The sequence below is a fragment of the Glandiceps talaboti genome, chromosome 8 (assembly GCF_964340395.1).
Source record: "Glandiceps talaboti chromosome 8, keGlaTala1.1, whole genome shotgun sequence".
In the NCBI taxonomy this organism is placed as follows: Eukaryota; Metazoa; Hemichordata; class Enteropneusta; family Spengelidae; genus Glandiceps; species Glandiceps talaboti.
The window spans coordinates 8,933,454-8,949,148 of NC_135556.1; the positions used below are offsets into that span (position 1 = coordinate 8,933,454).

General features: G+C 35.6%; 1 protein-coding gene across 1 annotated transcript in view; it reads left to right on the top strand.

Annotated features, from left to right (window-relative positions):
- Positions 1 to 8,615: 8,615 nt before the first annotated feature.
- Positions 8,616 to 15,695, top strand: part of LOC144439136 (teneurin-3-like) — a 77,846-nt gene continuing 70,766 nt past the window's right edge. The window contains exons 1-3 of the mRNA XM_078128405.1: positions 8,616 to 8,859; positions 11,783 to 11,958; positions 14,598 to 14,715. Of these exons, the coding sequence (XP_077984531.1) occupies positions 8,616 to 8,859; positions 11,783 to 11,958; positions 14,598 to 14,715 (538 nt within the window). The remainder of the gene's footprint in view (positions 8,860 to 11,782; positions 11,959 to 14,597; positions 14,716 to 15,695) is intronic.

Consider the following 15,695-nt stretch of genomic DNA (forward strand, 5'->3'; position numbering starts at 1 on the left):
AGATCAACATCTTTCAAGCTTTTATTTGCTGTTTGGAGTAGCCATTGTTTAGCGTTAGGTATCAACAGCTTACTAACATTAAACAAAATCCATCGCAACATTCTTCCCAATCCACACGTTACCTTTTGAATTCTATACGAAGCTGGATCCCATCAATGGAAAACAATTCAAGAAACTGCATAGTAGTGTGTACTTCAATATCAGTGTTTGCTTTATTATTTGTGAAACACTTTACTACGTCAATGCTATTATCTCAATCCATATATACTAACTTCAGATTATGTATATATTGAAATTGTTATCCATCAATATAGACAATGGAAATTACACTGTAGCATAGCTACCCAAGTGTTTATTTAATATTTGTAAAACATTCTCAGTCAATGCTGTTTTCTCAATCCATATATATACTAACTTTAAACTATACATTTGTAGCTGTATTACATCTAGCTGTATTACATCTACTGAAAGACACAGGAACTGCATGGTACCATATTTAGATCTGATTCAGTGTTTGTTTAAATATCAAGCATTCTCAATCAATGTTTTTTTTCTCAAATCCATATTAGGCCTACAAAAAAAATTATTTGGTTCCAGTTACCCGACCCCACCTAGTTTTTTCACTGCTGACCCTAAACTTTTCTTATGTATATATTCAAGAAAAAAATTAGATAAAATAGCGAAAATTATGAAGTCTTGCGAGGAGTAGTGGATGCAGAAACTGACATCAACTTAAAAAGACAGTATGAAACTGTTCTTCCAATTTGCAATGGCTGTACATCTGATGAGAAGAAAACAATAACACAGATGGAAAACGTAACTACCTGACCTAGAGATTCACACATGGAAAAAAAAAAGTTTCATCTACTCCACCTATTCTAAAATTGAGCATAATCGGAACCAAACAATTTTTTTAGGCGTTATGCTAACATTAATAACTATACATTTGTGGCTGCATTCCATCTACAGAAAGACAAAGGAACTGCACAGTACTGTATTTATCGGTGTTTGTTTAGTAGTTGGTGTTCTTAGTCAATGGTACATGTATTTTCTCTGTAAATTACATAACTTATTTTTTGTCATCTAAACCGGAATGATTGAATAAAAAGTGTGCAATATGCCAAGTATGTAGGTCTATTCATATGTAGGTGGGTAGGTATGTGTGTATATTTTATACATACATTAATGTTTACATGCATCACTTATAAAAGGCCCTGTTTCAAGTTGTGTCAAAAATGAAGGTGTGGAAAACAGTTGATTGACAGAGCTATACGTGTACAAAAATTTGGTTGAGAACAATAGAATGCTCCAATGTAATCCTTATACTTATAGCTCCACTGATACGATAACACTAATGCAAAATCCCGGGACTAAATCACTGGCCTTTAAAGTGTAAACTCCACTATAGAGGTACTGTAACATGCTAATTACTGGACGGTAATTAGTTTTAAATTTTGTGCTAATTACTTTGTGATGGTTTAATTATGATAATTTATTGTAATGGTTTTGTCATTAGACACATTGTTACTGGCACACACAGACTTTTATGTTCTACAAAGTATTTGCATGGAAATTCAAAGTGGGTGGGAATGTCTGCATAGCATGCATAGAACTTGTTTTCAGACACTACTAAACTGGGTACACTAATACATGTGATTATGTAGGATTTTACTGTATTTTTTATTAATGAAAGTGAAAGTTTACCAGAGTTTTTGTGCATCTCAAGTTGTTGTATGGGGAGTTTTATGTAAGTATGGTTTCTATGTAAACTTTACTAATAGTCTGTGTAGTCAGTTTGCAGTTTCAAAATTCTAAAAACTGCAGTCTACGCAATACATTATCCAATGTGCATCTGCGAAAAGCAGTCCCCATTTTACAAAACTACAACAGATATGTTTGTATAAATCGAAAAAAAAGAAGAAAAAAAAAACCGATTTCAAACTACAGTATAGACTTTCTATCGTTTGTGGTGGTGGGCAAATATCCAAGAATTACAATTAGCGATCTCAACTTTTCAAAATTCCTGGTCCGAAAGTCAGTCAGACATTCTGACGATAACGGAATGGGATATTGTTGTCATCTATAGCTTGAATCGGAGTGTTGAAAGTTATCATCTGAAAATGATATAGGGTATGTGTAGTAGTTAAGTGAGAAACTGTAAACCCATGTTCACATAAATTGAATACTTGCAGTCAACAGAGGAAATGATTGTGTATGTTATGTAGAGCAGTGGCCAGCCGCTGTCTTCCATATCTGTTTCAATTTAATGATTCAAATACTAGCAATTATTTGATAAAGCAGATAGAGTTTCAAACCGCCTTTTAAGTTTCCACGCAGCTGCAGGTTGTAGGGTGCTAGAGTACAGCTGCGTGTACAAACTATGTATGTACAAACATCTTGTTGGTAGTTTTCACCAAACTATTCAGATATGTAATTGTATTAATATGTGTATGAATGGACTCCCCCCTTGTTAACATATTTGATTTAGATCAATGACAATTTGGAAAATCGTTTCACTTTATTACAAGTGTCACTCAGAAATGGAGAAACTTATTACAATCTGAAAATTAATTGCACACACACAACATGCATGCATACACATACATACACAGACATATATACATGCATGCATGCATACAGACAGACAGACAGACAGACAGACAGACAGACAGACAGACACACACATCCATACATACATACATACATACATACATACATACATACATACATACATACATACACACACACCAGACATACATACATGCATGCATACATACATACATATATACATACATACATACATACATACATACATACATACATACATACATACATACATACATACATACATACGCACGCACACACGCGCTTGCGCACACAGACAGAAAGATATACATACATACATACATACATACATACATACAGACAGACAGACAGACATACATACATACATACATACATACATACATACATACATACATACATACATACATACATACATACAGACATACAGACATACATTGAGACAGACAGACAGACAGACATACATACATACATACATACATACATACATACATACATACATACATAGAGACAGACAGACAGATGATACATAAGCACACCATATATACACACACATACACAAATAGTATAGTATAGTTTATTCAACTCAAAGTTAAGTTTTACACAACATAATCTATGGTCAAGGATATACTAAAATATGTATAACTACAAATATCACATACTGATACAACTAGTATATTGTAACACACACTACATCTAATCTAGTTTATGTTAGCTTTAATAGGGAGCCTGTCTACATGGCGGTCTGTGATTTAACTTCACTGTCTCAATAAACATGTATACTAAATGCCATGGTTTTGTGCTGCCATTGGTTAGCAGTTGCAAATAAAACCATTTGGAAAGTATATTAAATTTTCATTCTTCTAACAAATTTACTTCAGTATTAAAAGAATAGCTTTAACGAAGATGTAAGGATCATTTTAGACAAAAAACATTGGGAAGGAAAATAGTACGTTTTTAATATATGATTGCATTGCACAGTTGATTCCATTTACTGAGTTAAGGTTCTCAACAGAAGTTAATATTATCAACCAACAGTGCAGTAAAATATCCAAAACTTCCCAATATTTTGACAACCGACTGCCATCTCGGAATGAAGCCATGACCTAAAATGATATGCCCATGTATTTGGACAGAAAACAGTAACTAGTGGTGCTAAACATTTTTTGACATCCAGTTAGGGGGCCTTTTTGTCACATGTTTGAAATTCATAAAAAACAATGAAATGTTCTTTTAATAATCTTTATAAAAAAAATATCCAGTTGAGGGAATTAAGAAAAAATTACTTTGGCAGATAATATCTTACAAGAGTTAGTGTATACACTGATTATGTCATCGTACTAAAAATACCAGCAGTTGACAGGAAATTTGATATGAAACATTACTGAGATTTGACATCCGCAATAAGTTTATATTACTGGACAAAATTTCTTTATTGAGGATATGACATGTACACAGACAATGTATGCCAATCCTCAACACAAAGAAACATGAAAAAATGAACGATGAACGAGTTTTTAAGTTGGAAGCAATTCTGGAAGTATGAGATAATTATAGTGTAAGACGTCGTCATAGATTTTAATAGATTACTGATTCACTTACTGTAGAGCACAGCTGTGAGTCGAGAGTTTTCACAGACATACACAAACTGAAATTTATATACTATAGAAAATTGTATTTTGTTGGATTAATTTCTTTTTAATTTTTTTTTTTTTGGAAAATGGATCACTTATTGACTGAGATGGGGTTTTTTTTCAAGTACTAGAAAAAAAAACAACGTGTAGATTGATGTATAATAAAAAGTATACAGATCCAGATTATATAAATTATGCCCTACTGTACAACTGAGTCTGCCACAGTGCATAATTATTGTATAACGTTGTCTATGAAAGTAGAAGTTAATGTTTTTGTATATCTAGTAAAGCGTAACAAATGTGCAAGAGAAGTTACACAATTTATGTTTTGAGCAGTCAGGCGGAAGTTACATGCTTTGTCTTGAAAACCTGATTTTGTGGTATTCTGCAGGCAAAAAATAGCACTTCAAGCACTGGTGTTCTTTTATACAAGGTTGGTTTTGTCTTTGTAAATAATTTAATTATCACTGTGTGGGCATGTTCTGTGGGTGTTGAGTCTACTTCATAGCAACTTGAACGAGGACTGTGTATATTGAATATAACGATAGTTATTTTTGTAGAGTTTCATTATTTTTCGTACAAGCCAAGGGTTACATGCATGTGTTGACTCAGATTTGGTACTATGGTCTTTTTCTTGTTTTCTGAGAATAGTAGCCCAGTATCTGGCTCAACAGCCTGACTCAACATCGCCAAGCCAGATAGCCAAAAGTCTCTGTCCTACCCGGGTAGAGAACTTTTACGAAAACCTGTGATGGGAGCCTGACTGCAAAACTATATAAACTGGAACAGATAGGCTGGTCGGAAATATAAAACCGGCATGTTTGTATAGAATAGAAAGATTGAAATACTTAGTAAGATTACCGCCTCTGTTTGGGGCAGTGTTGGTATGTGACCAGTCAGAAAGTCACTGGCATAGCTATAGTAATCCTACCCTCAAGGCACACATTCACTCCATTTCAATAAAGCCAGTCGTGTAAACACTATGTTTGTAGTCGGGAGCTGGCGAGTAATGGAGCTGCAATTCATAAATAATATCACTACAGGATATTAAAGAATTCCTAATGACAATCCAAGTTCCCTTTATTTAGATTATAACACAGGTAATTTTGGTCTGTTAATTAATGATTTAGTGGTTAATATTGTCCATTTGCACTGGAAACCAAATCGTAAAGTGCTAGATGGATTGGTATGAATTATCATTGATGGCGAATTTAGATTGCTAAATGGAGAGTTTTTAATTAAAGATTTATTTGCTCATAGTCATATTTGTTTTTGGTAATGGCTGGATGATTACAGTGTGATAGCGTTAATAAAACAATAAATTCCTCCCCAGGGATTCCAAATCATATGCTCTGAGTTTTACAATATTGTACAAGAAATGATACAATTCGGCGGCGTTATATCTGTGATATTTTGGGATGTCTACATCTAAGTTAAGGTCACTGTACGACAACGACTGTTCATGTTGTGTAGCGATTACAGGATATTGCTTGAACTAGTGACTTACATATATGAGAGAGTATAGAGGAACAGGGTTGTCAGTGATGAATGAATATTCCCTCTAGTCTAGTTACTAAATTGCCTAAGAGTAAGATCCATCGATTTTTTGTAATATCAGGGATGTTATTAAACTTTCATGATAATTGGCAGCTTTAAAATTCCCTTCCTATATATTCTTGATATGTAAAAGAAATCAAAGCTACTCTATAGAATATAGAGACAGTGTACTATCTCTGGATAGACTATGGTATGAAATGTAGGATTCTGTTGTCACTTGTAGAGACAGTTTATACTTCTGCAGACAGATGTAGAGGCAATTACCTTCACAGATGCAGACGACTACCCTGACATGTAATGACAAATGCTATAGCAGATGTAGAGACAACTATTCTCACAGATGGACAACTATTCTGATATGCAGACAACTACCCTGACAGATGTAGAGACAATTACCCTGACAGATATAGAGAACTACCCTGACAGATGTAGAGACAATTACCCTGACAGATGTAGAGACAATTACCCTGACAGATATAGAGATAATTACCCTGACAGATATAGAGAACTACCCTGACAGATGTAGAGACAATTACCCTGACAGATATAGAGAACTACCCTGACAGATGTAGAGACAATTACCCTGACAGATATAGACAATTACCCTGACAGATATAGACAATTACCCTGACAGATATAGAGAATTACCCTGACAGATATAGAGAACTACCCTGACAGATGTAGAGACAATTACCCTGACAGATATAGACAATTACCCTGACAGATGTAGAGAATTACCCTGACAGATATAGACAATTACCCTGACAGATGTAGAGACAATTACCCTGACAGATGTAGAGACAATTACCCTGACAGATGTAGAGACAATTACCCTGACAGATATAGACAATTACCCTGACAGATATAGACAATTACCCTGACAGATATAGACAATTACCCTGACAGATATAGAGACAATTACCCTGACAGATATAGACAATTACCCTGACAGATGTAGAGACAATTACCCTGACAGATGTAGAGACAATTACCCTGACAGATATAGACAACTACCCTGACAGATGTAGAGATAATTACTCTCACAGATAGACAACTATTCTGATATGCGGACAACTACCCTGATAGATGTAGAGACAACTACCCTGATAGATGTAGCGACAATTACCCGGACAGATATAGACAATTACTCTCACAAATGGCAACAACTACGGTATTGTGATATGTTGACAATTACCCTGACTGATGTAGAGACAGATACCGCCATAGATATATATTTTCTAAGAGCTACGCACACACAAAAAATATAATGAACCACCAATAAAATAATGCCTCAAAAGAAAGTTGATAGAACAAATAACTATTCAAAGAGTGGAACAAAACTTGTACATAGGTTTACCAATTAGACAACATTAACGTCAGAATATTTAATAGGATTTTTGTTTACTTATCAATTTTCTTGCTGAATTGTAACCATAATTTTGATGAATGAAGTATAAATTGATATGAGGCATTCTAGTTGGGAAGAGGACGCTGAGGCATATCAATATTTCGATAGTAATTATTAAATATTGGATTTCACACACTATATGACAAATATTAGCCAGAAATTAAATGAAAGTGGATAGGAATACTACAAGTTGTATTCAGACAGTGCAATGTACTATTCTGTTCATTTTTAAATTGTTTACGCAAGCTACCTAAGTTTATGCATTTTGATTAGCTTGTTTGCATATGTTTAATCTAATTTTATGCATAGTAAATTAGTTTATGCATTGTGATCATCTTATTTGCATATTTTCAGCTATTTATGCCATTTGCATCCTTGTTCTCAAACACGTTTGTTAAATTTGAGTGGAATTCTATCATATCCAAATGTTTGTATATCCAAATAACATAGCCTGCTGATTTAGTTCATTATTCATGAAAAGAATACAATTTTATACCACATGTAAATGACCAAACTAAATAGCATACACCATAGTTTACAACTACTATATGTAAAATTCTCATTTTTCTGTCCTGATGTGGAGGAGACTTAATTTGTATGAGCTTACTAAACCAAAGCTTTATTATAATCCAAGGGAAGATTTTCAGTTCATATCTGAAGTGGGATTAGTCATGGGTAATGAAATATGTAAATTTACATACTTAGCCCAAAAATCAATTTTAGTTTGAAATTCTATTTTTCTCAATATCTAATAATGACACAGAGACATCTTTATTCTCCAAAGACATCTTAACAACCATATCTGTATATGAGAGTTTTGGTTTGATTGGAAGTTTGGATGACGAATGATGTTTGGCAATTAGACATTTGGGAGTGATTTGGGGAAACATGTTAATGATAATAGCAGTGTTGATGCTGGATGAAATAATAACAGCTAACTTATTGTAAAATCGATATATTGGATTAAAAAAAGCCTGTCAGTAGATTACTTTCAACAATAAAAAAGCGAGATTTTGTAGAGTGGTAAAAAAATGTGTAAATTGAAAACATGCTAATGATATTGTTGACTGCTGGGTGAAATAAAGATAGAAGATATCTATATTATAGATTTAGAGAGCTGTCTGAATGAATTCTCCGACAAAGTAAGATTTACAGAGAGGTATGAAATAAATGTATGAATTGAAAATATTCAACTTCAGCTCGTCATTTTTCTGCTCAGGTTGAGAATTCCTTTGGAGGTATTACTTATAATTCACCTATTGTAAACATGACAGATAAAATCGTGTATTTTGTTTGCATAGTTATTCCCACTTTGTCATGACTGGATTTGCCCGGCTAATAGCATACTACGTGTCTCTTTCATTCTGCAGATTATTAAATGTTGTAAGTCATCATCCATCTAAATGAGAGAGTAAATATACACAAGAAGGAAGATGGATACCAGGGGACGAGGGAAGAGCAAGACATCAGCGATGCGAACACGTCGTGAACGTCAAGCTCAAGCACGTTGTAGCGCCTCGTCAGCTGATGAAGATCAGATTGAAAGTCTAGCGACACCCACCGCAGCACCAGGATCATCGTACAGCTCAGATGAAACTTTGAAAGCCTATGAATGCGAAGTTAAAAGTGCTCTCAAGAATGGTAGAGCTCATCCCGAGGAGGATACTTTATCCACAGGTGAGTGAGGTATTTGTTGTCGTACAACAACAATATAACGAAACGTTCACGTCATCAGTTTTATCCCCATCACAACAGTATTGCCTTCCTACAACTAATACCGTTCAAGAGAACACTCACGTAAATCACTCATTCTTCTACACACCTTTGAAATACAGTGAAGCCTCAACTGCTCTACTAACAGCTACACCTGCCAACACCAGAGCATGGACAGCGGATCCTGTTACAAACAGGGAAAGTAAACAAATGAATTGGATTAGTAACACTTGACTCAGCATGTTGGAACAGCAGAGGCTTGTATTACAAACCATGATTTGATAGGGACAGTTTTATGGCCTCTTTTACATGTACATGAATTTCCAGGGGAACTGGAAATTGTTTTGTAAACGTGAACTATTATGTGAAGTGGTCATACAACTCTTCTCATCAAATAATGGAATATAATACAAGTCTCTGTACTTCCAACATGCTGAGCCCAAGTATTATTAATCCAATTGAATTGTTTACTTTCCCTGTTTGTACCAGGTTCTGTTCGTCCATGCTCTAATGTTGGCAGTTGTACTATGCTGTAACTTGATTTCAGGACATTGCCTGTGGCACCTCTAAAGGTATTGCAAATGCCATCAGCTGTGCTTTTTGCTCAGACAGTCTGCAATTGAGGCCAGCATTGAGACTCTCTGACTACCTAACAATATAGAGTTGTCATTTAGTGACTGCTTTGCACTATTAAAATGGAATACTTTAACTTCGTTCGTAATGAAGAGATTTAATTAATCCATAGCATGTTGCTACAAATGAATAGCAATATGTTGTTATAATTTAGTGCATGCCTTCACGAAATGAAATTCTTCAACTTTGTTCTTCCTTTGAACAACTTCATAATTAATGAAGAGATGTAATATGTTGCTAGGAATGAATAACAATATGTGATTACAATTTAGTACATATGCTTCACTAAAATGGAATACTTTACCCTTGTTCTCTCTGTGAACAAGTTGATGATGAAGCAACTTCGTACACAGTATGTTGCTACGAATAAGTGGTAGGGAAGTAGTCCATTTAGATGCCAAAATGTTTGTATATAAATCACCAAAAGTGGAAAACTTTGGTGAATTTTAACTTACCTGGTATTCTAAATGAATATTGTGATGGTCAAAACTCACACAGCGTGACCAGGTACTTTGCACATGTTGTTTGGACTGACAATGACATGAACTGCAAGTTTACCAAAATCCCCCAAGTCAGCAAGTTTTGACACTTTGCCAGCAGTACCCTTTGAGTGTAGACATTAAAATTCATGTCCAAATTCACAGACTATATTTCAGTGATTATAATGCATGCTGGCAAATGGCACAGGGACAGTTGGTGCTGTCCCCGGTGGTTTGGGTCAGCTTTCATATTAAGCTGTATTTAGGGCTATTAATACTGTAGTCGTTCGCTGTGCATCAGTGTGTTCGGCTATATAAATCAGTCGGCCTTGTAGCAGTATACAGTTCAGATTTGTCTGGTACAAGTTTTTTGCCAGATATAGTCTGATACTTTGTTTTGATGGACTGCTGTAGGGGTACTATGGTGACTGTTGTAGCCGGAAGATATTATGCATGTGATGTTTGAGGGAGAGGCAAAGTCAGTGACCTACAGAGGGTTTGTATCACGACTAGCAGTCGCAGTGTTGCAGAGAATTCCAGTTAGACTTCGACTGATGTTGATATATTCATAGAATCGTACAGCTTCATTTCTTGTCTGTCTGACTCTTTGAAAGATCGTACTTTATCTTGTGGAATTTACTAGGATTTTGGTACAGAAATACTGTTAAAAATCAGTCAATTCAGTTCAGACATCGCTTGAAGCAGTATTGTTGGAAGAGTGATAAAGGAGAAACCATTGCCTCTCAGACTTCGTAGTTGAGTGGCTTTCTGGTGGTTTTGATGTAGGGGAACCAGCCAGCCTGACATCGTAATTGAGTGGCTTTCTGGCGACAGAAGTTTGATTGACAGCTTGTTTTGATAAGATCATAACGCTGAAAACAAAGAGGGAGTCAAATCTGAAAGGAGTTTGTGACGTTTATGATGGATGGTCCCTTTGGTAAATATTTAATGATATCACTATGCGCCATGCCTGACTAGGTTTTTGGATATTAGAGCCATCAATTGATAATAGTACAAAATGTAATCTGTTTAGACTCTGGCAATCTCAGGTGCCGAATTTGTGTGTCATTATCATATTTTTGTTGTCTCTGTAATCTTTGTGCTTCCTTCTTACCTAATCCTCCCCTCTCAAAGCTGCCATGCTGTTTTTAATTTCGCGTATTTGATGTGAGATTTTGCTTGCCGCTGTTTCCTGAATCGTGTAGGTGTTTCCTACATTGTAGCATGTTATAGGAAACATTAGAGAAATGACATAATGGCAAAATTACTCATTTTGTCAGTTTTATTGCTTTCTTGTTTAATTCAATTAGTGCATGACTCGGTGACACTGATATATAGCTTACCCCTGTCTGCTAGGCAAGCACTGCATATATGTATGTATGTATGTATGTATGTATGTATGTATGTATGTATGTCTTGTGTGTATATGTGTGTATGTATGTATGTATGTATGTATGTGTGTATGTTTATGTATGTGTATGTATGTATGTATGTATGTGTGTATGTGTATGTATGTATGTGTGAGTGTGTGTTCGTGCGTGCGTGCGTGCGTGCGTGCGTGTGTGTGTGTGTGTGTGTGTGTGTGTGTGTGTGTGTGTGTGTGTGTGTGTGTGTGTGTATGTATGTATGTATGTATGTATGTGTGTATGCATGCATGCATGCATGTATGTATGTATGTATATATGTATATGCCTTTCCCAAAACCTTATCCCAAAGCTTTCAGTTTATTGGACTCCTTTGCTCCGGAATTCTCCGGCACTCTGTTTCTTACATAGCAACGGATTGCTTAACAGATGTGACTCCCGCAGAAGATACAGATCGAGATAATGGGTATGGTTACCATGACAACAGAGGTAGTTATTTTAGCTATGCGTCTGAAGGGGATGTAGAAAGTGAAGGTGAAGGCATAAGTTCAGAGCAGCTCCTCAAAGTGGTGGACAATTACCTCAAGGTAAGATAATTAATCTGAAGTACTCCGTGCAAAAATTCCAAATTTTAGAATTGTCAAAAGTCTGCATCTATGTCTAAAGAAAGGAATCCCACCTAAAGATAAGTTTTGTTCTGATTCATCATATCACCAGAAATCATCTGAATCATTTCTTATCATGAATATTAATCATAAATTGTCATCAGACGTTGTTAATTCACAAAAAATGTGAATGTCATCCAATATCTTATCAACTTGGAAATTAATTGTGCATGCACATATACTGGATGTCACCTCTCCATCAGTGAAGATCGGACTTGTTTTACTAGAATAAGGTCAAGCTAAAAAAAAAAGTGTGTATGGATGTGAACATCCTGTGTTCCCATTGTATAGCACCCAGGTAGATGTGTGAAAAATAATGTGTAGCAATGGAAGATTGAGCAATAAATCATACAAAAATAGTTGCGTAGTAATTTGATACGGTGACTAAGTGTGTACTGTACCAGAGTACTAAGGATGACTGCAGTTGGTTGTATAAGGAGTATTGAAAACAGTTGAACGTATATAAGCAAAAGCCAAACAGAAAAACCCATCTACAAACCTTACCAACCTACCTGCCTTCCTTACTACCAACCTGCCTGCAATGTATTTACCTACCCATCCACCCACCTAACTCTTCCCTCCACCAACCTACCTGCCTGCGTAGGCCTACCTACCTACTCATCCAGCCTGCTTTACATCCTTCCTACCTAAAAACCTACCTACCTACCTACCTACCAACCAACCTTCCATCTTGCCTGCAATGTACCCACCTACTTACCTACCTTTGTACCTGCATATCTACCCAGCCACCTACCTACCTACCCTCCTTCCACCCTCCCTACCTAAAAACCGACCTACCTACTCACCCACCAACCTTCCTAATACCTACCTTCCTACCTACCCACCTATCTTCCTCCCTCTATCTACCCACTATTTATCTACCCAGTGTGCAAAAGTTGCAGATAAAAACAGTCCCTAAGAATTAGTAAAATCGTTGAAATTTTGAATAAAAATTCTTTGCCCATGCACCTATTTCTGAAAATCTACACAGGTTATTTGATAGTCCCCTACGTATATGTAAATAAAACACCTCGCACTATCCTTTTTCTGAGAAGTGCCATCTTTCCAAGTATAAGATATCAGATATCATGTGTTTCTAAATTATGCATGTAAAGCTCATGATCCCAGTTCACCAGAAGAAGAAAAAAGAAAGAAAAGGACTCCTCTTACTGTTACACAAAAGTGATGAAATCTCTAGTCAAATTATGACAGAATTGATGCACTTATTTTTTGAGAGTTCACCAGCCATTGTTTTTTCTGTACCAGCTATAAAAACGACAAGCATAAATATTCATCCACATGTCAGTAGATTTGTATTCACCTCAATTCTGGTTTAGCAATTTCCAAATGAAATGATTGATCAAGTAGGGATTACAAGTAAAGCTATTGGTGGAGGGGATTAGCGTTGATTTGCCGCCTTGCCTGTCGTTCCGCCTATTGATTCGTTTCCAGTCAATAACCAAACAGTCCTAATCAAACCCACAACACAACGACAGAAAATCACTAATGGTCTCTTTGTACCCAACTGATTGCTCACATGATCTATGTTACATATTCAGACTTTGGTTGTCAACAAAAGAAACAATCTTGCGTTCAGACCCTTATTCTATGTGATTTTTTCAAGATAATTGGTAATGACACGACCGTCTGATTGAATTCTAATCATTGGATATTGTTTAGGGTGGAACTTTCATTATAATTCAAACAAATATGTATGCCTGCATTAAAGCTCTCTGCAGCTGACACCTCCGGGAATATGAAAAAAAAGAAAGTCTACCGCTGGGGGTTTAGGAACGTTAATTTATTTTTCTTTCGGCAGGAAACATTTTATGTGTTCCTTTTTTGTGATAAAATGATAAGGGAAAACGGTGCACCGTAATCCTAATTGAGATTTTAAATGTCAGCGCTGTGATATTTAGAGTATAGTGTGTGTTTTTATAAAATTCTGTGAAAACGGGGTGAGTTTCCTATTCAAATATTTTGAGTGGGTTTAGTATACGTCAGTAAGATCAAATCTATATTGGTTTGATGTATTGATAGAATTAAAATTACAGCAATGAAGGTTTTCTCAGTTCAGTCCATCAAATTTAGACGTCAAATATTTGTAACGTTAGTTCGAATATTAGATATTTTGTCAAAACGTCACTTTTATTTCACCCAAGTCGACCTTTGCATGTCCCCTGGGAAACTCTATCATGCAGTTTCTAACATAGTCTGAAAAAAGGCCACATCAATGTCATGGACGTTTCGTTTGCATGTGAAAGTTGAATGTCAATCATACCACGATAATTTCATAAATATTTCATTAGTAGAGTGTACAATACAAAATACTGTCTACTTTATTTTTGATGTAAGCTAGGGTGTGATAGTTGTCGGTAATCAGATAGACCACTTAACACAATGGAAAAATCAACTTATTCAGCTTATGAATTCGAGCTCATTTAGGACATTCACTGGGATGACGCAGGAGTTACAAGTAAAATAATCCATTAAGCTGATCGGCTGCTGCTAACATTACCCAGTAATGTTAACTTCTATGGTTGCCTGATTTGCTTTTGCAGAATAAACCCTGGGACACTCACTCCAACAGCACTGTGCATAGTCTGAGCAGTCGAAGCAGTCTGACGTTAACAGAAACAGAACACGAAGGAAGAGACTCAAGTGATCAGCAAGAAACGGGTAAATATATGTCGCAGTTTGTCTATCGTGTGTGTGTATGTCTTCTTGTTGTCAAAATAACAAACATCCATTCCTGAATGTTCACAATTTCTCACTCTTTGGTTGACTGGCGAAAATTTTCCACATCACTGTCTCTTTTCAGAATAGCAATTACATTATTAAAATCAAGAACTGAACTTGAATGACTTTGAAAGTATTCTGTAAATGTCAAAAAAAAAGAAAATCGTGCAGTGTAATTAAAAACAAGTGTAAAGTATACTCTTCAATATAATTGATTTTTCTGGTACTCCACTTGTCATGCGTGTATTATCAGTTAATTGCCCTAACACATTCAGTGCTTCGTAGAGGTAGTGCGAAGGAAGAGCTAAGGAAACGCGATGCAGAATGTCGTATTTTATGTGGGGCCACAACGATAGCCGTATGTATTAATTCCTTAATCTCTCTCTATCATCAAGTGAATGATGCATGCAAACTAATCTTGCTTTTTGATAACAACGGGAGGAATTTTAAGTTTCTGTTAAGAGATTTGGGATGTATTAATTGCAAGGAAATGTGTAATTTTAGCGATATACAGGGGAAGTGAATCTGCCATTGTTTTATTCAAATAGCTTGAAATGGCCTGTTTTAGCATTTGGCATTCTCAGAAGTCTCCTATCAGGTTGTCTAATGTACATCAGTGTACACGTACTGTATGCATGGCAGCATCTTAGACTGTTTAGTATGGACGTTGGCAAATCACACAACATAATGTCACTTTAATATTACAATAACCGAATATGAGTACAAATGAAGCCAGGTCAATGTATTCCAATAAGTCAATAACAGTTTCCAGCCATATAGTCAAGCAAGTCAATAACACCCTTACATTAGTCAATAAGTCTATTATCCTCCTTCATTGATATATTCTATTATTATGTCAATAACACTTTCATTTATTTATATATTCAAATAGATCAATAACACTTTTACATATCAATGCC